Below are 22102 nucleotides of genomic sequence, written 5' to 3'. Positions count from 1 at the left end.
CAGGGTGCAATCCGTTGAAGGATTATTGTTCAGTACTGTGTTTGTATTTTTTTTTGTTCTCTTTTCGCCAGGTTGCCATCGTGCAACCTTGTGTATTGTAAGATAATTAGAAGGAAATATTTCTTAACAATGTGTATTTTTCCAACAAGAACAAAACGAGTCTGCAGAATTGGCTCTATAACATAGAGGGCGACAATCAACTTCCTGGGAAAAAGAATTAAATGTGTGCACAATGTGAGCTGGTGGAAAACGAGAATCGAAGCAGCATCTGTGGCAAGCATTGGGAATCGACGAGAATCGACGAGAATCGGTGAATCGTGCCGAGAAAAAAAATTATTCGCCCGCGCGTTGAGACGTGAGGAACCGGTCATTTCGCCGGGATGTGTCCTGCCGGTCACGAACGGTCATGGCGAGTTCTGGCATGCTCAATAAACCCTGTGAACAATGCACAAATGAGTGTCACACACACCAAAAAAAAAAAAACCAAACGTGAACGAAGCAAAGTGTGGCGTACCTGCATGAACGCATCAAGATCCTTCATGCGCGTGACAGTGACGCTGCGAACATGGCTTCGACCAAAGAGAATCTTGCCGGGGAATGGAGGGAAGGCAGCCTCGGGGAACGCTTCCACCATTTGCTCATAAAACTGGAAGAACTCAGAGTATCGTCGGTAGATAAAGTAGACACCTCGAGATGTTGTGACTGCAAGCATGTACATCTGTGAATGGGTTGGAGAGAGAGAGAGAGAGCAGCGTGTCAGGACGCGATGATCAAAATCATAACAAACAAAAAAAATGGAAAAATGAGACGTACATAGAACTTGGGCTCGCTGCGCTTTTCGAAATCACACACTCGGACTCGCGCAATACGCTCGTTTTTCATTTCGCGAGCAAATAGGGGATCGAGAAAGTCGGGCGCAACGGCCTTGGCAGCAGGGGCGGGAGGTCCGCGTCGAGGCAGTACTTTTGCTGGGGAACTGGCTGTCAGCGTTGGAGATTTTGGTTCATCGAGCGCAGCAGGCGAGGCCGGGCGGCCTTTGCTCGACTCGATAACGCAGTGGTTTGACGGGAACCATCCAATTTTGTCTCGCAATTGACCCTGTTTTTTGTTGGTTTGTTTTTGTGGTTTTAGAAGGATTAATGTTCATGAGTTTAGCATTCAATCGGAATATATCGTCAAGAAGAATGGGTCGGCTGGTTGTCGCTGCTGCCATCTTTACCTGCCACCAATCATCGTCCTCTTGATTCAAAAGACGAAGCATGTCACCGGCTTGGAAGCTCAACTCGTCGTTGCGTGTTGCCGTGAACGAGTAGACGGCTTTGGCTTCGACGGTGTAACCTACAGCAAGGAAGGGGGAAAAATGGACAAGACAACTCATTGTCAGCACCCTTGATCCGAACACTGATCCGACAGAGATAGAAGTGACAAACCTAGCAAATCCATCAGCAGTGCGTCCACAGCAGCCTCTTTGACCGGATCCTTGGCAGCCTTCTCGGGAAGATTCAAATCCCTCGTCGATACATAAATGTCCTGAAGCTTTGTTTCGAGGTCTGAAAACTCGCGGGGTTGGTCGGAATCGCTGTGCTCGCGGACGCGTCCGGTAATGTCCCAGTTCTCGTACAAGCTGTCCGGCATGTCGTCATCGTTCTCGTTGGTGTGCTTGAACAGGTCGACAATCTCGTCAAAGTCGACCTCAAGTTGCGGTAGGTAGAGCTTCGAGCCAAGGAAGGAAAGGGGGGAGCGGGAAAATCAAGTGAGTTCCAGGACACCAAAAAACACACGACAACCAAAGACTCGAAACATCACAAATGCTTACATCCACCAGAACGGCGCTCATGCGAGAGAAGCGGTCAGGAATGGCAATTTTGCTCTTGCGTGCCGCAACAGCATCCATCTTTTGAACGTGATTGGCTGGGAACCACCCAGGGCCAGCCTTGGTAGTCAGATTGCGGCCAATCCACCAGTCCGGGTCGGGGCACTGGTCGACTTGAATGGTATCGTTCTCGGACATGCTGAGCTCGTCGGTGCGCGAAGCGGCAAAGCTGTGTATGGCAGCAGCACGGAAGGCGAATGCTGCAAGCGAAGCAGTCGTGGGCTCGTCAAAGTCGAGACGAGTCGCGGTTTGGTTGCCACTTCGCGGCAACGATTCAGACAAAGAAATGGATGAATCGCTCGCTGGAGGCTGCGTCGAGCCGGCAGTAGTTGCGGATGCAATCGTCGCCGTTGAGGAATGCTCGTCGGTATTCGCAGAGTTTGTGCCAGCAGCAGCAGGAAGCGCGGGTGCCGGTCCCTTAGCAGCCGCCGAGCCTGGAACTGGACGCTTTGGCGGGGGCGACTTGACTCGCACTGGTTGGCCGAGATTATTGGGGGGAGCGGTGTCGCTCGTCCCGGCGACCACAGGCTTGACAGTTTCCGGCGTTGGGGTTGCGGTTGGGGTGGGTGCAGGTGCAGGTGCTCGTGCTGGCGCCGCGTCTCCTGCTGCTGCAGTCGGGGATGATTCTGCTGGAACATTCACCCGTGTCAGACTCACAGGGCGACCAGTAGAGGCTGACGGGGTGAAAAAGGCCGGTGAAGCGGTCGCCTTTGGTGGCTTTGCAGGTTTGGGAGGCTTTGGATTGGGGCTTCCGACCAAGCCGCCAAACTTGACTGCTGCATCCGAGATGACTTTGGAGGTGCGCTTGGGGCTTTTGGATGAAGCCGGTGAGACTGGTGCTGAAGACGACGAGGATGTGGACGATGAAGATGAGGTCGTCGACGTTGTGCTGGACCGGTCCGAACCGATGGCGCTGGAGGTCGCAGATTTTCGAGGATTGGCACCGGTGGTCGATGTGGGGCTGCTGTTGACCTGCAAGTCCTCGATGGTCGAGTAGATGGCGCTCGAGCTGGATGCACGCGTGGGGCGCCCAATCTCGACGTCCGCATAAATGACGTAGCCACTGTCCGGCCGGTTGAGCGAAGAGTTGGATCCGCCCATCGAGGACGTATCCGAGGACGACCGCGAGCTGCGAGAGTCGGTGATCATGGACGCGCGCTCCGAGCCAAACATGCGCGCCCAGGAAGGAGCCGTTCGGTCCATGGGAATGCGCTTTGCAGCGTCGTCAGAGGGAGAAGCGGACGCAACTTTGCGGACGGTTGAAGGCGAGCCTCCTGCGCGGGCGTTTGGTGATGCGTAGGGTTGACTTGCGGACGCATCACTTGGCCGATCGAAAAAGTTGGCCGAGAGTGGGGCACGCTTTGATGGCGACAGTGGTGAAATTGGGCTCTTTGGGGAAGTTGGCGAGAGTGGTTCTTGGCCGTCTTCCGCAGAAGAAGCAGAAGCAGCAGCAGCAGCGGCAAACGATCTTCCCGCAGGACCTCGAAGCGATCCTCCGACGATTCGCTGCAGATTGCTCTTGAATGATGTGGACGACGACGACGTGCCATCGCCTGACTTGTCACGACTGTAGAGTACCAAATGTCCAAATTCATGGAGCAAAACCAACAAAAACAACAATACCAACAAAACAACAACATCAACAATATTAACAAACAAACAAACAAACAAACAATGCGATAAGTGACAAATCGGTTGTCAAATCAGACAATGTTGATTGATTTGTTGGGGATGAATTTGTTTGTTTTGTTTGTTTGTTTTGTTTTGTTTTCCGATCCAGCGACATCATGCGACGAGGTCGAATTGTATCCCGACAATGCAAGTTGCGACCATTGTTGGAGACGAGGTTCCAAAGCGACGTTGTTCCAGGCGATTTCCGATATCCGATGTGTAGTTTGTTTTGTGTGAAAAAACCAAAAAAAAAAAAAAAAAAAAAAAAAAAAAAAAAAGACAATCAATCATCATCATAATCATAAGAACGATAAGTGAGTCTCACGATTGTGATGCGAAATGAAAGTCGCGTCGTCATCAAACAAAACATGGCATCCAACAAACAAGGAGGGGCAAACGAAATGAGCAGCAGAAGCGGAAGCGCGCTTACATGGAGCGGCCGCGAGAGACAGTGGCGTAGGTCGGGGACTTTGGGCTGGTCGCGCCGCCAGCGCTGGCACCGGCACCGGGCATGCTTGAGAGCGGCGGCGGTGGGTTGGCGCGATTGGGCGTCCCCGAGCCAGGAAGCACGACGAGCGGTGGTCGGCCGGGGACTTGGTTGTAGGCTGCAATGCACGTCCGGCACTGGACGACAATCTCGGGCTCTGCAACGGCGGCGGCGGCGGCGGCGGCAGACTCGCCAGCGGCGGACGACTGTGGATGGAGATGTTGTTGATGGTGGCTGCTGCTGCTGTTGTGTGTGGCTGAAGCGACAGCAGTGGGAGCAGCAGACGAGGCTGTTGAGGCGGTTGAGGCAGCAGGCGAGTTTGCCAATGTTGCCGTTGCCGACGTTGCTGGCGGCGCTGATGTGGTTGATGCCGATGCTGCTGCTGATGATGCTGATGTTGATGACGATGACGATGGCGGGAGCTGGACACGCACAATCTGCCAGCCAAGCAGCTCGCGATGGCAAACGCTGCACGACATTTGTCTCGGCTTTCTCTCTCTCGCTTTCTCACCCTCCTCTCTCACGACGCTCTGCTGCAGTGGATGTCTTGATTTTTTATTGTTTTCACTGCGCAAATCGTTCGTCGCTGATTCGATGAATTTCCTGCTCGCTGTTTGTTGCAGGTGAGAAAATAACAAGATACAAAAAAGCGGTCGCGACGAAACCGCAACAAAACGGCTGCGAAAAAAAAAAAAAAAAACAAGGGAAAAAAAAAAAAAAAAGAATGAACTTGCAATGAAATCTTCACACATTTATGTCTCAATGGATGGATGGATGGATGGATGGAAGTTTGATGGATCGAGGCCATGGTGGAGGATGAACGAGGAAGTGGCGAATGCGAGGGAGTGATTTGATTCGGCTTGATTTGGATGGGTCCAAAGTGCGGCTGAGAATTGGGAAACAAAACAACAGACCGACACAAACTCTCCCAGCGTGATTATCGAGCTCTTAAATAACGTGCGTGATGCAATGGCGAGCTGCAGGCAAATGTATACATTTGTGTATACACACGGTTCAGTAAAATCTAGACCTTTCGGCAATCACCAAAGTCACGTCCTTGAAAGGTCAACTCTCTTGAGACCCAAAGTAAAAATCGACTCACTCATGCTTCTCTATTCCTCAGCTATTCCTCAGCCAGCAGCAGCTCTCAGATTTTCTCAGTCTCTCTTCTTTTCTTTGAAGTCTTTTTCCAAAGAATCAATCCGTTCCTTGTCTGCGCTTCGCTTCGCTTTGCTTCGTTTTCGTCTCTGCTTTTGTTCTCCAAAAAAACGCCTCTTGATTTGCTGTCGCTGCGATGGGCGGGTGTCTCTCGGCCGACAAGACCGCCTTCCGCCAGCTGGATCGAGGTTTGGTGACGCGTCTGGTGGAAGTGAAGCAGTGGTTTCAAGCCGACCCCACTCCCTCCGCGGTGCTGGACATGTTTGTTGTGAAATCTTACAGGCAACAAGGGCTATCTGACGCTGGACGACCTGGCTCGCGGGACGAGTCGCACGCCGTGGCCGACCGAGGCAGACTGCAGCACTGCGGCACAAGCGGACCTGCCCGAGCACTTCTTTGTCAGCCCCGCACTGCTCTTCTTGGTAAGAAACAGATACATCCCAGGTTATATCACAGAGCATCAAGGAGAGAAAAAGTACGCGCCTGCTGTGTGTGCAGGAGAAAACGAGCCGGCAGTCACCTTTTTCCTACCCCCCTTGTTTTCGCATTTGCTCAGAACGTCAAAAGTTAACATGTCCTCACAAAACTTGCTTCTGTTCTTGTTGCTGTGGATTGCATGTTGAACTTGTGTGGCCTTGCATGTGTGGTCCATCCATGCATCCATTGACTGGATCAGTTTGACACAAAGCGAGCTGGACGGCTTGGCATGAGCGAGTTTTGCAACCTTCTGGGACATGTTCGAGCGGCGACAAAGTACGTTGCATTGCATCAATCCCATCCATCAAGTTTGGCTTCTGGAAGCACCCAGACCAAATACCTTCCGCGACGCTTTCGAGCTGCTGCGCTCCAATTCGACGGTTTCAGTCGCCGTCCGCAAGAATTCGCATTGCTGGAAGAGCACACTATCCGACACCACCAAAGGCACCCGACGCGACTTGTCTTTGATCGTGAGGCTGCAGCTCGCGTGCATGGTATGGAGGCCTTTGGATTTGGAGCACTAAAGTGCGCTGCAATGTTCCGATGACTCAGTTGCTCCTGATGGTGTTGGTGTTGCCATCAATCGTAGGCGAACACAGCGCCAGTTCCAACCAAGCCGTGCTAGTCCCAATGTGCACACGCTATTCAACAGATAACGAATCCGAGGGTACGAGATCTTTGCCGAACAAGCATGATCCTTTGGTGGTTGGGTGGTTTGTTTTCTGCTCCTACGAAATGTTTCATGTTCCGCTTGGCTTGGTTGTGCCACAGACCAGCCCAGAAGTAGCGTAGGAGGGCCCTCTAACGCGCTCGACGCTCAAATCCGACACCTCATTCTGTCAGAGCCTGCACGGTACCTGCGACAATTCCTGCGCACAGATGACGGACGAGAGGCTTTTGTCTCTTGGCTTGTTCGATTGGCAAGTCCCACTATGGGCCCGGCTGGTGCCAGCACCCTCAGACTTGCTTTGTCTCACAAACTTTGTCTGCGAATCTAGGTGCACTACGAACAATCTCCGACAATAAGTACGAATGCGTTGCAGCACTTGATTCTCGCCTTGAACAATGATGGCATTTCAATAGGCGACTTGGGCTTGATCCATGCCATGGTAAACAACAAGTCCCAGTAGCGATGTGTCGCTTTTTTTGGTTTGATGTTGTTGTTGTTGTTGTTGTTGTTGTTGTTGTTTGCTTCTGACGGCTGATTGCTTGCCGCTTGCCGCTTGCCGCTCGCTTGCCACTCGCTTGCCAGCAGATTCCGTTGGGAATGCCGTCGGCACGTCAAACTCGATCACTTGTACAGCAACTTGGCCCTTCGCAGCTAGTCTTGTTCGCCTTCGGCCGCGATGAAGGACGACTCGCCACAGCAATACCGGGACCAGCAACGGCCAGCCTGGATGCACTCACAGTCAGTCTACCTCTGGAGCTCACGCAGGCTGCCTTCTTGCTTTTTGCTGATCACTTGACGGCAGAGTACCGCTCCGTCTCTGTCGCAGACCCGCACGACGAAGCCAAGATATTGGGCGACTACAAACTGATGGAGACGGTTGGATATGGCGCAGAAGGTGTTGTCAAGCGCGCCATTCACCAGCCGACCGGAACAGAGCGTGCCATCAAAGTGATAGAGAAGGGGAACGTGGCCCAAATGTCCAAGGTGGATGTTCAAATCAAAGCCATGGAGCTTCTCACGCATCCAAACATCATCGCTCTGTTGCAAGTGCTTGAATCTGAGACGGACATCTTTCTCGTCCTTGAGCACTGCGACCAATCCCTGTACGACGTAGTGGCGCACCGTGGGCGTGGGCTTCCCGAAGACGAAATTCGGCCACTCTTCCGCCGCCTGATCCTGGCCATTCAGTACTCACACTCGGTGGGCGTCTGTCATCGCGATTTGCGCGTTGAGAATTTACTGCTCACACAAGACGGCGTCCTGAAAGTGGCTGATTTCGGGCATGCGGGCGTCTTTGCAGAGGGCTGGGACATGTTTTCTACCACGCTGGTGGGAAGCGTACAGTACATTTCCCCCGAGCAAATACACGGCAAATGCTACTCGGGTCAACTGATCGACATGTGGGCCTGTGGTATCATTCTGTACTTTTTAGCTGTGGGGCGGCTCCCATTCGACTCTCGTGCCCACTCTGACAACATGCACGCCTTTTTGGACGATGTGCTTTCTGCACGGTGAGCGATTTGCCGAGCGCCATCATTCGTGGAGGTTGTGAGAATGGCAGTCTCACATGTCTTGGTGAGCTTTTGTTTTGGTTGTTGTTTTTTTTTTTTTTTTTTTTTCTGGCTCCTGCAGGTACTCTTTCCCAACATCCGTGTCTCACGACCTCCAGAACTTGATTTCAAGATTATTAATGACCAATGCGGAAGAGCGAGCAACGCCTGCAGATGTGCTTGCACATCCCTGGATGGCAGTTGACGCCGCGATAGACTCGTCGAAAAGCGAATCGTTGCAGGAATGATCACGAGTTGTACATTGTACATTACAAGATGAAAAACAGACAATGGAAAACAAACGAAATACGATTCAAACGAGATCGAGAAGAAAAACAAAAGAGGAGTGAGAGGGTGAGATATGGGGAACAAAACTGAACGCTGGGGAGCACCAGAACCGACTGCGCTCCGCCCACAAACACTGGACTGCTTATTAGTAAGGGAAGGAGAGTAGAATGCCTGGATCCACGCGCTGGTGAAGCCACGGGTGCGCGACAACATCTTTAATGGTTGCTCGATGCTCGGGATCGACGTGAAGCATGCTTCGAATCAAAGACATGCAATCTGGGGTGAAGCAAGTACCAAAGCAACACACAAATCAATTCGAGTGAGAAGTTTGTCAGAAAAAGTAATTTGCAGCAAAACCTTGAAAACATGCACAACAACAGTTCAAAACAAAAACCAAAAGCAAACTCACCCGTCGATACCATGAACGAAGGATTGAGCCGGGCATTGAGCGTCTCCTCGACGTCCATGAAGGGGTTTTCGGCAAACACAAGCGTGTACAGGGTGACGCCCATGGACCAAATCTCCAGCTCGGGACCAGGGTACGGATTGCCCAGGAGAACTTCAGGGCTGCAGTACTCCAGCGTGCCGCAAAACGTTTCAAACAGCTGGTCGGGAGTCCGCTTGACCGCCGAGCCAAAGTCAATGAGCTTGACACGGTAGCGCTCGTTAATGATGAGATTCTCGTCCTTGACGTCGCGGTGGAGAATGTTGCGTTCGTGCAAGTACTCAATGGCCGACGCCACCTGACGGAAGAGATGGCTCGCAAGCATTTCAGAAATGACAGCGTTGTCCTCAATGAACTGGAACAAGTCAATGCCGGGCCCATGGCGCTCCATGACAATCAAAAAGAACTCGTCGCAAACGAAAAAGTCGAGCAATGCAATAATGTTGCCGTGCGACACTTGCAGCAGAATATCCACTTCCAATGGAATGCTACCGTGTTGCTGATGCTGCATCCAGCAGTCTGGCAAAATTTTCTCCTTGAAGACATACTTGACGGCTGCCTTTTGCCCATTGTCTTTGCGCTCGGCCTTCTTCACAAACCCAAAAGCGCCTTTACCGAGCAGGTCGGACTCGGAGTAGTAATGCTCAAACACGCGTGGCAAGCCGGGTTGCTCGGCAGTCGCCTCCTGTTCGGGCATGGATGTCGTTGCGGCTGCCGTCACAGCCGCGAGCGCATGCAGGCGGCTCTCCGAAGCGGTAGGGATGGACTGTGATGCATGCTGCAATGCGAGCAGCTCGGCGTCCGCCGTTGATGTGGGGATGACCAACTCGCCCGAGGACTGGCGGGAAAGGGTGTGGCTGAGCTGTTGTTCAATGACCCCTTGACGCTCACTCGGTTGCAAACGTCGGCTGGCAGGAGAGGGCGAGCTCGGATAGCTGGCGGTGCGCGCAACTGCCATTGGCGATAGCCCAGCGGATTGAGGGGAGGCGCTCCCGTCGCGATGGCTGGTGGCCTCTGGCGACAGGTCTAGACCCGACATCTGCTGCTGCTGCTGCTGATTTTGCTGTGAGAGCAATGTCGCGCTTGTGGAAGTCACGGACGAAAGCGAGCCCTTGACGCTCGTCGAAGCGCTGCTGGGAATGCTTGGGTGGCTGGTTGCGCTTTGAATCGAGGACGACGACGAGGAGGAGCTGTTGCGCGAACCAGCGCTCAGCACGCTTTCTCGCTTGTTGCGGGCATTGGACAAGAGAACATTGGTGCTGGACAGCAGGCTATCAGCACTGTCGGTCGCAAAGAGCGCGGGAGAAACGGACGCCTTCACCGACGACGGAATGGCGTTCAAGGATGCCGAGGGGCGCATCAGGCCACCAGAGGTGGGTGCCGGTGGTGGAGACGCATACTTGAACAAGCTTGGTGACGCCGACTCTGCAGAGCGTATGGACGCCATGGCCGCTGGCGTCGTGGTTCCAGCCAGCGGCGATTCACTCTCAGAAGGCACCAACGCCGTTGGATACTGTTGGTAAGCGCCGACTGTTTCGAGGTTGTTGACGGATCCGCCGTAGATAATGCGAGAGCTGCTGGCGGGACTTGGGTGTTGGCTTTGGAGGGAACTGTTCGAGGCCGACATGGACGCGCCGCCAGAGCCGCTGCTCACGCTTGCAAGACTGCCAAATTGGCTCGGTCCAAGCGATCGCCAGGTTGGGGCAACGGACGATGCGGCTGCAGTCGCTGTGGTGGGCAGCGAAGACAGCGACGCCGACAAGGACGACGAGCCCGAGCCATTCGGCGGGGTCCGAACTGTTGCTGCGGCGGCTGCGATCGAGCGGATGAGATCGCTTGCGCTGGCACTGTGCAACAGCATTGCCTCAGTCGGGGCCGGCCGCCCAGACAGCGCTGGAGAGTCGGGCCGCAAGAGCGTGGAAGAGGCGGCCCGTTGGAGCATTTCTGATGGGGCAGCGTCCGAAGCGCCCGTATGAGCGCCGGCAAACGCGGAAGACGAGGCGGCAACCCATGGAAGCTCATTCATAATCCAGGAACAATACAATGTGGAATCGTCGTCGAGAATGACGCGTTTGATTTGCATGAGCAAGGGCATGGACTGTCCGTCCTTGTGGCTTGCCGTGACGCGGAAGGTGCCTTCTGGCAGAGTCAACGGATGGGCAACAGCCGAGCCATCGTCGCTGTCGTCCAAAATGTCGGACGGGGCCATATCCAGTTCGTCGGTCAATTGGCTCGTCGGTCGGGCGCCAAATCGCCGCCCTGGTGTCATCGTAGTGGACACCAGAATGCTCTCCATATCAATCTCGGAAGTTCGTGCAGACTGCGATGGGCCGCGACCGGATCGCCGAATGGAGCTTGTTTGGGAGGAAGCAGAGTGCGAATCGTCCGAGTCCGGGCCTGCTGCGTGCTGCGCCGCGCTGGATGGTGTCGGTGCAGTCTGGGAGCGACCAGAAAGATCGTTCAATGGCGTAAGCGAGTACACCAAATCAGGCATGAGCACGCTCAGGGGCTTGCCAACGAGCTCGGCGCGCGAGTAGCCAAACATGAGTCGCACAAACATGTGATTGCACGACTGGATGGTTCCAAAGGCATCGAAACACACCATACCGCTGAGGTTGGTGAAAACATTCACGGTGAGGGTAAAGAATGGGTGGGGCTCCCACATTTTCTGCAAGCTGGATGCCGTCAGCGTGCCAGTCGGTCCGACGCCGCTCGGGTCGTCCAGCAAGGCGTCCTGGAGCTGGAAGGCGCCGGGGTCGAGACCGATCGTGGCCATCAGAGGGAAGACAGTGCCATCTCGGGTGTATGCAGCAATGTGCTGGCGCTTGCCGAGCTCGGCGCTGTGGAAGGTGCGGGCTTCATAGTCGAGCGTGGGAGGCAGGTCGGGCAAATGCACTTCCGGAACGGGAGTTGGTAGGGTTGGCGCACTCGAGTGCAGCAACTTTTCACCCGACGACGCGCCGGGACTATGCTTCATCATCTTCCTGAGAGTTGGCTGCTGTGGTTGCTGCTGCAAGGCGCCCGTCGTGCGTGCGCCAGAAGTGGCGTCGGATGTGGTGTCCGATGGCTTGCCGTCCGGGCCTTTCGTGGTCGCGCCCTCTGCAAGCAAGTGGGTCAGTGCCGCAGAGGTAAACGACGACTCGGGCATCCCCGACGAGCCGCTGGACGAAAATTCGACCGACTTGACAAACGAGGCTGGAATGTCGAGCGATTCCATCGAGGCGCGAGACTCGAGATACTTGCGCATTGCCGGAGTAACTCCAGAATTGGATTCGACAGAAGAGGAGAGCGAAGTGCTGGTTGCCTCGGAATCGTTGCTCGCAGAAGGTTCCTGATGCAAGCGGCGCGAAAGCTGGGACGAGCTGGACTGGCGAGACACTTGGCGAGGCGCAGCAGTAGTAGCCTGGCGATCGCTGCCTGCCGCCGCCGCCCCCGTAGGTGGCAGGGATGCCGTTGAAGACGCTCCGCTGCTCGCTGCCGAGTCCGCAGCTGGTGGAGTGGCTGCAGCCTGAGTGCTTTTGAGCAGCGCCTCAGCTGATGCCTGAGCGTGCACCGCCATCAAGGAGGGCTGAGAGGCGGATTTTGAACCTCCTGTCAAAGGCGCAAAGAAGGAACGGAGCAAGCCTCCCTTGGGCTTTGGGCTGCTGACGGGGCTGATACTCGAAAGATCTTCCATGGCGTCAAACTTTGTCTTGAGCGGTGCAGGGGACGACGGCGCGGGAGAATTGGACGCGGTGGTGGACAGTGGGTCGGCAGTCGCGGCAGGCAACGGGGTGAGCGGTGTGAGCGGCACGCTGGCAGACTCAATGGCGTCGTCCTGTGCGAGCAAAGCAGATCCTTCTTGGAGGCGCGAGTGACGGGGAGGAGTCAGATGCACTTCGTTCAATTGCGTGTGGCTGGATGCGGCGGAGAGAATAGGGATGGTGGAGACTGAGCTCGAGCGCGAAGACAAGCCAACCTGCGACCCGCTCAACGAGTGAGCGGACGGCGATCCGAGAGGGAAGATCACATCCGGGGGCAGCATGGAAGGGAGAGGGAAGGCGAGCTGCGGGATGAGGCTGTCAGCATGCATGGCGGCCAGCTCCTCCAAGGGACTGCCAAAAATCGAGAGGAACTGCTGGTCGGCCGAGATAAACCGCCCACGGTAATCGAGGACGGCAGTCGCCGTGATGCGCTCAACCGGCTCGAGCACGGCCACAAACCGTGCCTTTTGGCCCGTTGCTTCGACGCGCTTCATCCACAAGGACACTGGGAACACTTTGCCTTGCGCATCTACCGCGTCCAGTACCTTGCCACTCGAAATGATATCCAATCTATGGGATTCTGCCTTGGCGACCAGCTTGTTGAAACGCGCGCTTTCGGTTGAGGCAAGCATCGAGACAAGAGGTTGGCCAATAAACTGCCGGCGGCCGTAGCCAAAGAGCTTGCAGGCGCGATCATTTGCCATCACAATCACGGTCTGGCTGTCCATCATGATGATGACCTTACCGCCTTGACTGTGAGTGATGGCTGGCAGGGAGGTTGCAGATGCGCCAGCCCCGGAGCTGCCGGTGTTACTCACGCCAGCGAGCGGCGAGTTCAAAAGGGCGGACGAAACGCGATGCAGCTGGCGAACCTGGGCAGCGCCATCGGCGGTCGAGGCCCCGCCTGTTTCCACCAGGCTAAAGCTCGCAGGTCGAGAAGAAGGTCGGGAGCCAGCGCGGGAGCTGCGACCGAGCACAAACGGGCTGGACGCGCCCATGAGCGACTGCTGCTCGCGCTCGGAGAAGGTGGAGGCGAACATTTCAAACGACGGAATCGATGTGCCTGATGAGCGAGACGTGTTGACGGCCACAGAAGGAGCGGTCGAGTCGGAGGACGACGAAGTGTCGAGAGCCACATTGTACCTCGGACCAGAGCCAAGCTGAGGAGGGGCCGATGGCGGAGCAACAGGCAAAAGCACTTGCTGCTGGCCGCTACTGGAGAAGGTACGCGCGCGGAAGGAAGAGATGGACGCAAACGAAAACGAGTGCAGCTCGTCACCAGCCACGAGTTTGGCGTGGAGAGTCGCCTGCTCGATCTGTGCGGGACGCACAAACTGCACCATTCCTGACGAAGGGTGCCGTGAGTTGACTCCAGATACAAGCGACGAAGCATTGGTTGAGGAAGACGAGGACGTTGCCGTCACAGCCCGTCGAGGTGCAGAGCCAGAGTCGGAGCTGTTGCGGCGGTATCGCTGGCCAGGACTCGACTCGGCCGGACGGACAGCAAGAGCGTGGTCACTGTAATTGTGCAACGAAGGGGGCACATTGACACTCTCCAACAAGGCTTCGGACGGTGCCCGAATGGAGACGATCGGAAGTCGAGGGTGCTCTGCCAAATCCGAGTGTCGCTTGTTCGCGGTGGACCGCGCGCTGGGAAGGCTGGGTGCGGGCTGCTCGGATGCACTGGCCGAGCGCGGCTTGGTTCCATGCCGCCCTGGCGAGCCAGGCACGTTGGATGGAGCAGATGACGGTGGACTCGGGTGAGGGGCAGAGTCGTGACCACGACCCGGGCCTGCCTTTGCGCGGTAGGGATGGACTGTGATGCATGCTGCTGCTGCTGCAATGATGCCGATGCTGCTGCTGCTGTTGCTGCTGCCGAAGCGGTGGTGGCCACGCTACCAGTCAACTTTGTGCCGGGATCGCTCAGGCCGGCGGCAGACTTGCCCGTAAAGCTGGAACGGTTGGATGTGGAAATGTCGGATTCGGTCAGGTGCGAGCTATTCGACGACACGGACGAGAAGCTGGCTGCGGACGGCCGCCGCAGGGGGAAGACAGAGTCGTGGGCCTCGGCGTCGGCGTCCTCAACCTCGGTGTCCGTGTCCGAAGAAGAAGCAAACATGGGCACTCCATGGATGATGCCATGCTGGAGAATGTAGTCCGAGGACGGAGAGGAGGAGGCGCGGGGTCGGTCTGTCGGTGCGCTCATCGTTCTGGAGGCCGCTTTGCTCGAATCGAAGGGTAACGTTGAATGGCCGCGCGGTGAGTGAATGACGGCGTGTGCAGCCATCATGGCGGCGGCTGCAGTCGTGGTGGTTGCAGCCGGCGATGATGGAGTTGCTGCCGCCGCTGACGCGTCAATGTTTGTTTGCGTGGCAGCAGCAGCAGCAGTGTCTGCTGATATTGACGCGGCCGCGTTCAACGTCGAGACAAGGTTTGAGGAGAGGGAAGTGGCAACATCGTTGAGATTGGAGGTGCTGCCGGTACTGCTACTACCGCTATGAATGGTGGCCATGCTGCCGCCGTGGCTATCGCTGCTGATGGTTGCAAGAGAGTTCATGCTGTGGCCTGACTGGAGAAGCAAACGTTGATGCGACGCAGCGCTGTCCACGCTGGCTCGCCGATAGCCGCCAGCATGCGAGCGCATCGAGTCTGTTTCGCTAGCACGACGCTTGCTGGCGCTGCTGCCTGCGCCTGTCGCTGCCCCTGGACCGGCTGGGAGCTCCGTCTCGGAAGGACGCCGCGAATTGAATGGCGGGTGGTGGCCGCCATCGTCAAAGGTACCAGGCTGGAATCGTAGGCGCGTTGAGATGTCGGCGTCGCTTCGGCGACGTGGCGGTCCGCCTGAAGGTGAATGTGGCGGCAGCTGTCGTGCAGCGGTACTCGCGAGTTCTTGCTCGCAGCCCTGAATGTACTTTTCAATATCGCTCGAAGACGCAGCCCCGCCGAGCGCCAATGTTTGCGAGGCCTTGCGCCCTCGGATGCGCGACAGTGGTGATCGTTGCGAGATGGGCGACATGAAGGCTTGCAAGTGCGCATGCGTGCCGATGGCTGCCGCTGGGCTGCCAAAGTTTGACGCCGGCGATGGTTGCGAAGTCGCGGCCTGCGCGAGGTTTGTCATTGAAACAGACGCATACTTGGGCCGTTGCTGCCGACAGACAAAAGAACGAGAGAGGGAGAGAGAGAGAAGTTGTGAGTGTTTGTTCGTGTTGTTAAGAATTGGATTGAAGGGAGGTGTGGTGGTGGGGATTGTTTTGAACGGTTGCTTGTTTGTTTGTTGGTTGGTTGTCGTCGCCGTTGATTTTAAAGCCACAGAAAGAACACACCAGAAAGAGATGCAAACAAAAATCCAGATCAGGAACGGGTTGCGTGGGGGGCTCGTGCCTGTGGTTTTTGCGTGGGAAACGAACCACCAACATGAAACAACAACAACAAATCGCTGGGGATGATCACATTGCCACAGATCAAGCTTCCATCACTTGGCAAATCATCATGATGGTGATGATGATGGTGATGATGATGGTGATGATGATGATGATTCATCGCTGGGATTCGCACTTTCGGATCATGTGCTTGGCTTGCCATGCGATTTTGCATTCCATGTGCGGTGAAAAGCGAGATCAAGCTCTCCTTCCATCGAATCCTCATCATGTCAGTGCATTCTCACTCGATCCTCTCCATCTCACTCTCACTCTCACTCAATCACTCTCTTCTCTGATTGATGCACTTTTGGTCGCCTTGGTGCGTTGTTGTTGTTGTTGTTGTTGTTGTTGTTGTTGTTGGACGGCAAAACAAAAAATGGGGGGAAAAAAGAAAAGGAAAATGCAATTAGAAAAAGGAAATAAGAAAAAAAAAAAAAAAAAAGAAGGGAAAAAGTCTCCGCTGCAATCCAACAATGGGAATAAACGATAGCAATCCATTTGATAGCATTGATAGCATTGGATCAGGACGAGAAAGGCCTCAACGCAAGAGGTATTAACGCGGAATGAACAGTGAATGATGGAAAGTGGCGATTGCGAGCTGTGAGGTGAAGGTGAAGGTGAAGGTGAAGGTGAGAGACAAAAGGCTTTGAGGTTTTTGTTTTTTACCAAAGTGCTCAACTGGAGCGAATTCTGCGGCGTCAACGGCACTTGCTGATGGTGATGTTGCGGATGTTGAGATGGAGGCTGTTGTAATAGAAGATGCTGTTGTTGTTGTTGTTGTTGTTGCTGTTGTTGTTGTGGCGGTTGCTGTTGTTGGTGATGCTGCTGCAGGAAGGGGTGAGGAGCAGACCGGTGCTGCTGGGTCAGGTCGGGCATGCTATGTCCGTGCAGTGCCCACGCAGCCCCGAGGGATTCGCGTCGGCCTGGCACGGACGCGCCAGAGTGCAGATGCGAAGACGACGAATTCGATGTGGATGAAGGTGTTGCATGAGCCGATTGCGCGCCAGGTAACGACAACGACGACGGCGATGCCAATCCGCCAGCGCCGCCAGTGTTGGGTGCTGCTGCCGCTGCCGCTGTTGCAGTGGTGTGCGAACCGGTGGCTTGTGATGCGGCGCTCATGGCTGCGGTGGTCATGGCGTGCGACTGTGAACCTGCAGAGTGAGGCTGATTTGGGCTGCCTGCACGCGCGAGCTGCTGTTGCTGTTGCTGTTGCTGCTGTTGCTGCTGCTGCTGCCTGGCGTCGAGATGGTGCTGCTGCGCGCCGGCCGAGACGAGCGGCGGCATGTCTGCCGTGCTCAGCGGCGGGCTGTGGACGGCGTTGGGCGACGAGCCAAAGTACCACTGGTGGTGCTGGGACGAGTTTGGCGTTGGTGCGCTGGCGACAGAGTCTGCGCTGCCTGGTGGCTCTGCGCTGCCCCCGCTGCCCCCAGCGCTGCTGCCGCGCCGCCGTGTCGACGGGTGCAGTGGTGCTGAAGCCTGGCGTCGAATGTGCCGCGGCTCGCTCATCGTCTCAACTTGTCAAGCGGCAAAACAGGCACCAAAGAAAACTCAAATTGAAAATAACTGCGGTCAAAAAATACAACAGAAAAAAAAAAAAAAAAAAAAAAAAAAAAAGAATCGAGTCTTTTGAGAGAAGGCAGACGAGAATGTGACAAAGATTCAAAAATTAAAAGACTGAGATTGAATCATCAGGGAGCATGAGACGTGAGACAGATGGAAGCGCAGCTACCAACAGCCAACAGGAAGACATTGTGAATAGCGATGCGCTGAGAACTGACTCACCCCTTGCCTGCCTGCTTTGCTGCCTTTTGGAAGAAGGAAAGAAGGAGGCTGCAAAATCGAGGGGGCTTACACGCCAGCAACCAAGGGCGTCCTTTGAACGAACTAAAACACCTGAACATCAATACACTTACAGTATTACAAAGCGCGAACAGCCAAAATGATCTGTTTGTTTCAGTCTATTTTCGTTGCTTTCTCACCCATGGCTGTAAGTGCTGCGAAAGCCTCCTCGTGGGTCTCTCATTCTATCGTGCACTCTGCTACCCGCAAGACACAACAATGCTACAATTCATCGTCGATACATTCACCAACATTTTCCATCGAGGTACTGACCAGTTGTTTCACTGTTTGATTGTTTGATTGTTTGGAAAGGCGGCGAATCCAGCTCCAGCACCGTTCAGGTAAGGTGATTGCCCTATTCGTCACACTGGAGTTGTCTGTGTCTTGACTTGACTGACTTTGCCTTGTTGCATTTGGACAGTGAACAGCTGCGCGCGTTGGCCGCATGTCTTGGCGTCTCAGTCGATTTGGCGCCAATTTCCGAACTCGCCGACAAGCCTGACCAACGCGCCATGCTCATGCAACTTTTGGATGGTCAACAAGCCGGCACTGTTACTCCAACTGACGAGCAGAAAACCGCCGATGCCGCAGCTGCACTCCTGCAGTTGGATTTAGGCTACTATTCGTTGGAATATCTTGAGGATGGAGTGACTGGCACCTACCTGCTCAAACGGTTGAAATGGGACCTTTCCTATCAGCTGACGCTCGACCGCCTATACAAGCAAATCGCAGAACAGCGGCAGAAAATCGCTGGAATCAGCCTCACCGGTATGTGTGTGTGTGTGTGTGTGTGTGTGTGTGTGTGTGTGTGTGTGTGTGTGTGTGTGTGTGTGTGTGTGTGTGTGTGTGTGTGTGTGTGTGTGTGTGTGTGTGTGTGTGTGTGTGTGTGTGCGTGTTGACTGTTCTTGTTGATCGGGGATAGGGTGATGTAGGTCCCACAGCGCTGATTACTGAGGCGGACGAGCTTGAAAAGTACTTCGGAAAAAGTACCCAGACTTGAGTCCTGCTCTGGAGACGACAATTGTAAGCTGGGTGGAGTGTGAAAGTCTTTTGTTGATTCTTCCGCAGACGCTGACTGTCAGAGTGCTAAAATGTATGCAGACTCGGGCACGGGCTGCACACAAGTTTCAGCTTGTCGATCGTGAGGACACTATCAAGTCCTTCGAAGTAGAGCTATTTCGCATTGGCAATAAATGGTCGTGTTCTGCAACCGCACAAAACGTTGGGACCACCCTTGACTCTGGCTCTCTTCATATTCTTGTTCAACATAATTTCAATAGATAAAGTGCAAAGAAATCGGGGCGGTCGCAGCACTTTACAACTTGACTTTGCGTTGACGAATTGAGGCCACGAAATTGGCACAAAAATTTTGTCTCCGCTGAACTGGAGCTACTGAACTTGATCTAATCTCTGTTTGACCTCGCTGACAGTGAAAAGAGGGACACAAACATCAAGCTAATCGACCTCAAGAAAAAGCCACCTGTCTCGTTGAAACACTCAAACCGCTTTGAAAAGCGGCACAATGCAGCATCATCAGGAACGTCTTGGAAGAACAATGATACAAATCGAACGATGGTTTATTCAACTCATTATGGGTTTACAATGGATTGCCAAAGCTGAGAACGATGATGACAGCGCAGTTTTTAGTTTCTTCTTCTTTTTGTTTTTCTTGTTTGATCCCGAAATGTCGGTGGCGGCTCCAGCGGCGGGCCCGGCTCAGCAGCAGCCAGCTTTTCGGCGTGTGTTCGGTTTCATCGGTGGCGCGGTCGCCAACGCGGTCTCCACCACATTTATTATTTTGGTTGTGGCGGCATTTGTTGCTCAGCACGTGCTGGACAACAAGAACACGATCGCCAAGACCCACTCGCCCGAAATCGTTCAAGCTCGCATGCTCGCACGCTTCGAGGCCGGCTCCGTGATCCCACGTTTCGAGAAATACCACGTCAGTCGTCCAGATGCTGTTGCGATGCTTCAAAAGGTGCTGCGCCCCGCGCTGTTGAAGGACTACACGGTCGTCATTGGCGAAGTAGGCTGCGGCAAGACCACCGCCGTCCTCGACGCCATCCGAGCCAACAGCACTGGCATTGTCTACCACATCGTCCAAAGCGAGGTGTTAGTCTCGATGCCAGGTCTACTGGCAGTCTCTCGCGTTCGCGTTCAACCGGTTCACCTTCACAGCAGGCTACTTCAAAGACCGTGGTGTTGAGATGCATCAAATAGCATCGGCAGAAGAACCTTTCAAGAGCTGGGCGATACTCGAGCTCGGTCTTCGGGACGTCGCCGCACAGTTCAAGGCCAAGCATGGTCACGTTGCCACGCTCGTCATCGACGCCGTGGACCAGATCGCCCAGCAGGGTCCCGCACTGTTGCATGTGATTCAAAATTTTGCCAAGGCGGCTGCTGACGAGCAGCTGCTCAATGTTGTTCTCGTCACCTGCGATGGTTCGAATCTGCCTGAGCTCAAGGCATCGTCAGCAATGACTCGTGCTCGCATTGTCGAAGTGAGTGATATCACCGACGAACAAGCTGTCGATTTTCTGCTGCATCGTGGCGTCAACGAGGATGCGGCAAAACGCGCGGTTGCTGAGATTGCTGGCGGGCGTTTTGTTCTGCTCAACAGCCTGGTGTTTGAGCTTCAGTTCAAGACTGTGGACGAGATCTTTGAAGAGTTCGCGTGGATACGGCAGACTCCCTCCAGCGCCTGATTGACGATTTGGCACTGTACAACGCAACTTCTGATGTGCACAAGACACTTTGCGATCTCACTCACGGCGCTCTGCACATTGACATCGTGCACTGCGCTCTGGGGAAAGACCTCACCAAGAAACTCCTCGCCACCAACATCAACATTCTCGCTTACCATCCCAACGACACCTACACCCTTCACTCGCGCCACGTTCAGCGCTCTGTGTCTACCCTGCTGAACTGCACGAGACCGTTGGGCCGTCCCTTGTTTCTGGCTTCTTGAGCCATCTTCAAGCGTTCACCCTCTGCCAATCTCGCTTTCGTGTGTTGCAATGCGTTCTCAGCATCTGTATTGTCTCTTGACGACGTCGCTCTGAGAATAAAGCCAATTGTAAAGCTTAACGGCATTCTCGATGCTCGTTGAGCGGCCGACTTGCTGTGCATGGTTGTGTGTGAGTGCATGTCTTTGCTTTGATACCAAACGGCCACCCCGACACACAAAAACACCAATGGCGATGAACTTCTTTCTGGAAGAAAAGAACAATTGTGTATTACTCTTCATCTACGACTTGCAACTGACTCTTTATGTACGCCGTTTTGGGGATGCCTCGAATAGCATACATTGGTCTGGCTCAAAGAATCTCCTTTTCAATTGTTCTCACCTTGTTTTCCCATCTCATGTCGTGGGCTCGGAAAGTTTCATTGGACTTCTTTCCTTTGCTGTCCACAGGTGCATCCAAGGCCACACACGCACCTTGTCTCCTTCCTCGAGCAACATACAAGACTCGGCCAGGAGTGCATCTGCTGAAGGGAGGCAAGATTAACAATGGATTTGGTTTCCTCATATTTGCCTTTTTGTTCATCTCTGCAATGGTTTCAGGGAGCTCATCCACCCACTGCGTATTCGATTCGCCACTCTCGAGCTCACGAGCGACTTTGGCGTTTGAAAATCTCTCCTCCAATCTGCCAAGTCCTGTTATCACCCACTGTTTGATGCCAATGTCTATCTGGCTTGCCAACATTGATATGAGCACCACTGTTGTCAAGCGACTTTGCCACTCTTCTCTTAAACTCTGTACCCGCATCGACTTTAACCTCTTTCGGGATGCGAACAATCTTTCGAGCAAAGAGCGCAACCAAACTCCTAATTCGGTTGAATCATTTCCTGTCGCCTGCTCTCGCCTTCTGTAAAATGCCATGCATTGATCATCTCTTAAAGTCAAATTGCAAATTACTTTGTTCGGCTGAGAGAGCGCAATACCGAGCAAGGGCGCTTGGAGCCCATCGGACGCACACATCGATCGCCCGTTGTTTTATTTTGACCTCATAAAGACTTACTCTTGGTCACAAAACACACACGTCGAGTCTCGAAACTCTCAGTCCAGTAAAATACCTTTTTCAGATTTTTCACAATGGTAAAACAGCGCTTCAGCTCAGTGTGTCTGTGATCAGCTGCTGTTGCCGTTTGTCATCATTGCGCTTGGTCTCTTGCCCTGTATCCCCTTCTACCCTCCCCCCGCCCCAACACCCCGCGAACTCTTGTCAATCATCGCATCTCTCGCTCCAAGAACGACACGCGCTGTGCTGTGCTGTGCTGTGCTGTGCTGTGCTGCGCTTTGGCTGGGCTCACAATGAGAAACTTTCCTCTTTTTTTTTTTTCTTCTTTTTTCTCATTCCGCGCTTCTTCTTCCGCTCTCTCCCTCTTTCTGTGTCGTCCCCCGTTGGAGACATTCGGAACAAGAGACGAGAGCGTCGTGCGCTACACGCTTGTGTTTGTCAGCTCTCAAATCTGCC

At 54.3% G+C, this 22102-nt stretch overlaps 7 protein-coding genes across 7 annotated transcripts; 3 read left to right on the top strand and 4 right to left on the bottom strand.

Moving 5' to 3' along the window:
• Window positions 1-119: 119 nt before the first annotated feature.
• CAOG_02900 (hypothetical protein) lies at window positions 120-4708 on the bottom strand. The gene is made up of 7 exons (XM_004363682.2): window positions 3975-4708; window positions 1817-3440; window positions 1431-1713; window positions 1220-1338; window positions 814-1098; window positions 515-718; window positions 120-435 (listed from the first exon to the last, which is right to left on the bottom strand). Exons 1-7 carry the CDS (start codon window positions 4508-4510, stop codon window positions 334-336), a joined length of 3153 nt encoding a protein of 1050 aa, XP_004363739.2. The 5' UTR covers window positions 4511-4708; the 3' UTR covers window positions 120-333.
• Window positions 4709-5325: 617 nt separating this feature from the next.
• CAOG_02899 (CBL-interacting protein kinase 9) lies at window positions 5326-8189 on the top strand (the record flags this gene model as incomplete). Its single annotated transcript, XM_004363681.2, has 6 exons — window positions 5326-5377; window positions 5472-5611; window positions 5866-5942; window positions 5998-6160; window positions 6988-7847; window positions 7969-8189. 6 exons carry the CDS (start codon window positions 5326-5328, stop codon window positions 8132-8134), a joined length of 1458 nt encoding a protein of 485 aa, XP_004363738.1. The 3' UTR covers window positions 8135-8189.
• Window positions 8190-8319: 130 nt separating this feature from the next.
• On the bottom strand, window positions 8320-9316 carry CAOG_02898 (serine/threonine protein kinase; the record flags this gene model as incomplete). Its single annotated transcript, XM_004363680.1, has 2 exons — window positions 8320-8450; window positions 8584-9316. 2 exons carry the CDS (start codon window positions 9314-9316, stop codon window positions 8320-8322), a joined length of 864 nt encoding a protein of 287 aa, XP_004363737.1.
• Window positions 9317-9432: 116 nt separating this feature from the next.
• Window positions 9433-14133, bottom strand: CAOG_02897 (hypothetical protein). The gene is made up of 3 exons (XM_004363679.2): window positions 12235-14133; window positions 10134-12210; window positions 9433-10044 (listed from the first exon to the last, which is right to left on the bottom strand). Exons 1-3 carry the CDS (start codon window positions 13703-13705, stop codon window positions 9894-9896), a joined length of 3699 nt encoding a protein of 1232 aa, XP_004363736.1. The 5' UTR covers window positions 13706-14133; the 3' UTR covers window positions 9433-9893.
• Window positions 14134-16334: 2201 nt separating this feature from the next.
• CAOG_02896 (hypothetical protein) lies at window positions 16335-17366 on the bottom strand (the record flags this gene model as incomplete). The annotated part of the gene is made up of 2 exons (XM_004363678.2): window positions 16448-17366; window positions 16335-16379 (listed from the first exon to the last, which is right to left on the bottom strand). Exons 1-2 carry the CDS (start codon window positions 17288-17290, stop codon window positions 16335-16337), a joined length of 888 nt encoding a protein of 295 aa, XP_004363735.1. The 5' UTR covers window positions 17291-17366.
• A 399-nt stretch (window positions 17367-17765) lies between these two features.
• CAOG_02895 (hypothetical protein) lies at window positions 17766-18768 on the top strand (the record flags this gene model as incomplete). Its single annotated transcript, XM_004363677.1, has 5 exons — window positions 17766-17771; window positions 17936-17964; window positions 18045-18391; window positions 18556-18609; window positions 18692-18768. 5 exons carry the CDS (start codon window positions 17766-17768, stop codon window positions 18766-18768), a joined length of 513 nt encoding a protein of 170 aa, XP_004363734.1.
• Window positions 18769-19307: 539 nt separating this feature from the next.
• CAOG_08645 (hypothetical protein) lies at window positions 19308-20328 on the top strand (the record flags this gene model as incomplete). Its single annotated transcript, XM_011271954.1, has 2 exons — window positions 19308-19752; window positions 19805-20328. 2 exons carry the CDS (start codon window positions 19308-19310, stop codon window positions 20326-20328), a joined length of 969 nt encoding a protein of 322 aa, XP_011270256.1.
• Between the last annotated feature and the right edge of the window lie 1774 nt (window positions 20329-22102).

This window comes from Capsaspora owczarzaki (genome assembly GCF_000151315.2).
Source record: "Capsaspora owczarzaki ATCC 30864 unplaced genomic scaffold supercont2.4, whole genome shotgun sequence".
NCBI classification, from domain to species: Eukaryota; class Filasterea; order Ministeriida; family Capsasporidae; genus Capsaspora; species Capsaspora owczarzaki.
The sequence above is the reverse complement of the archived record's forward strand: the minus strand, read 5'-3'. Positions and strand labels throughout refer to the sequence as shown.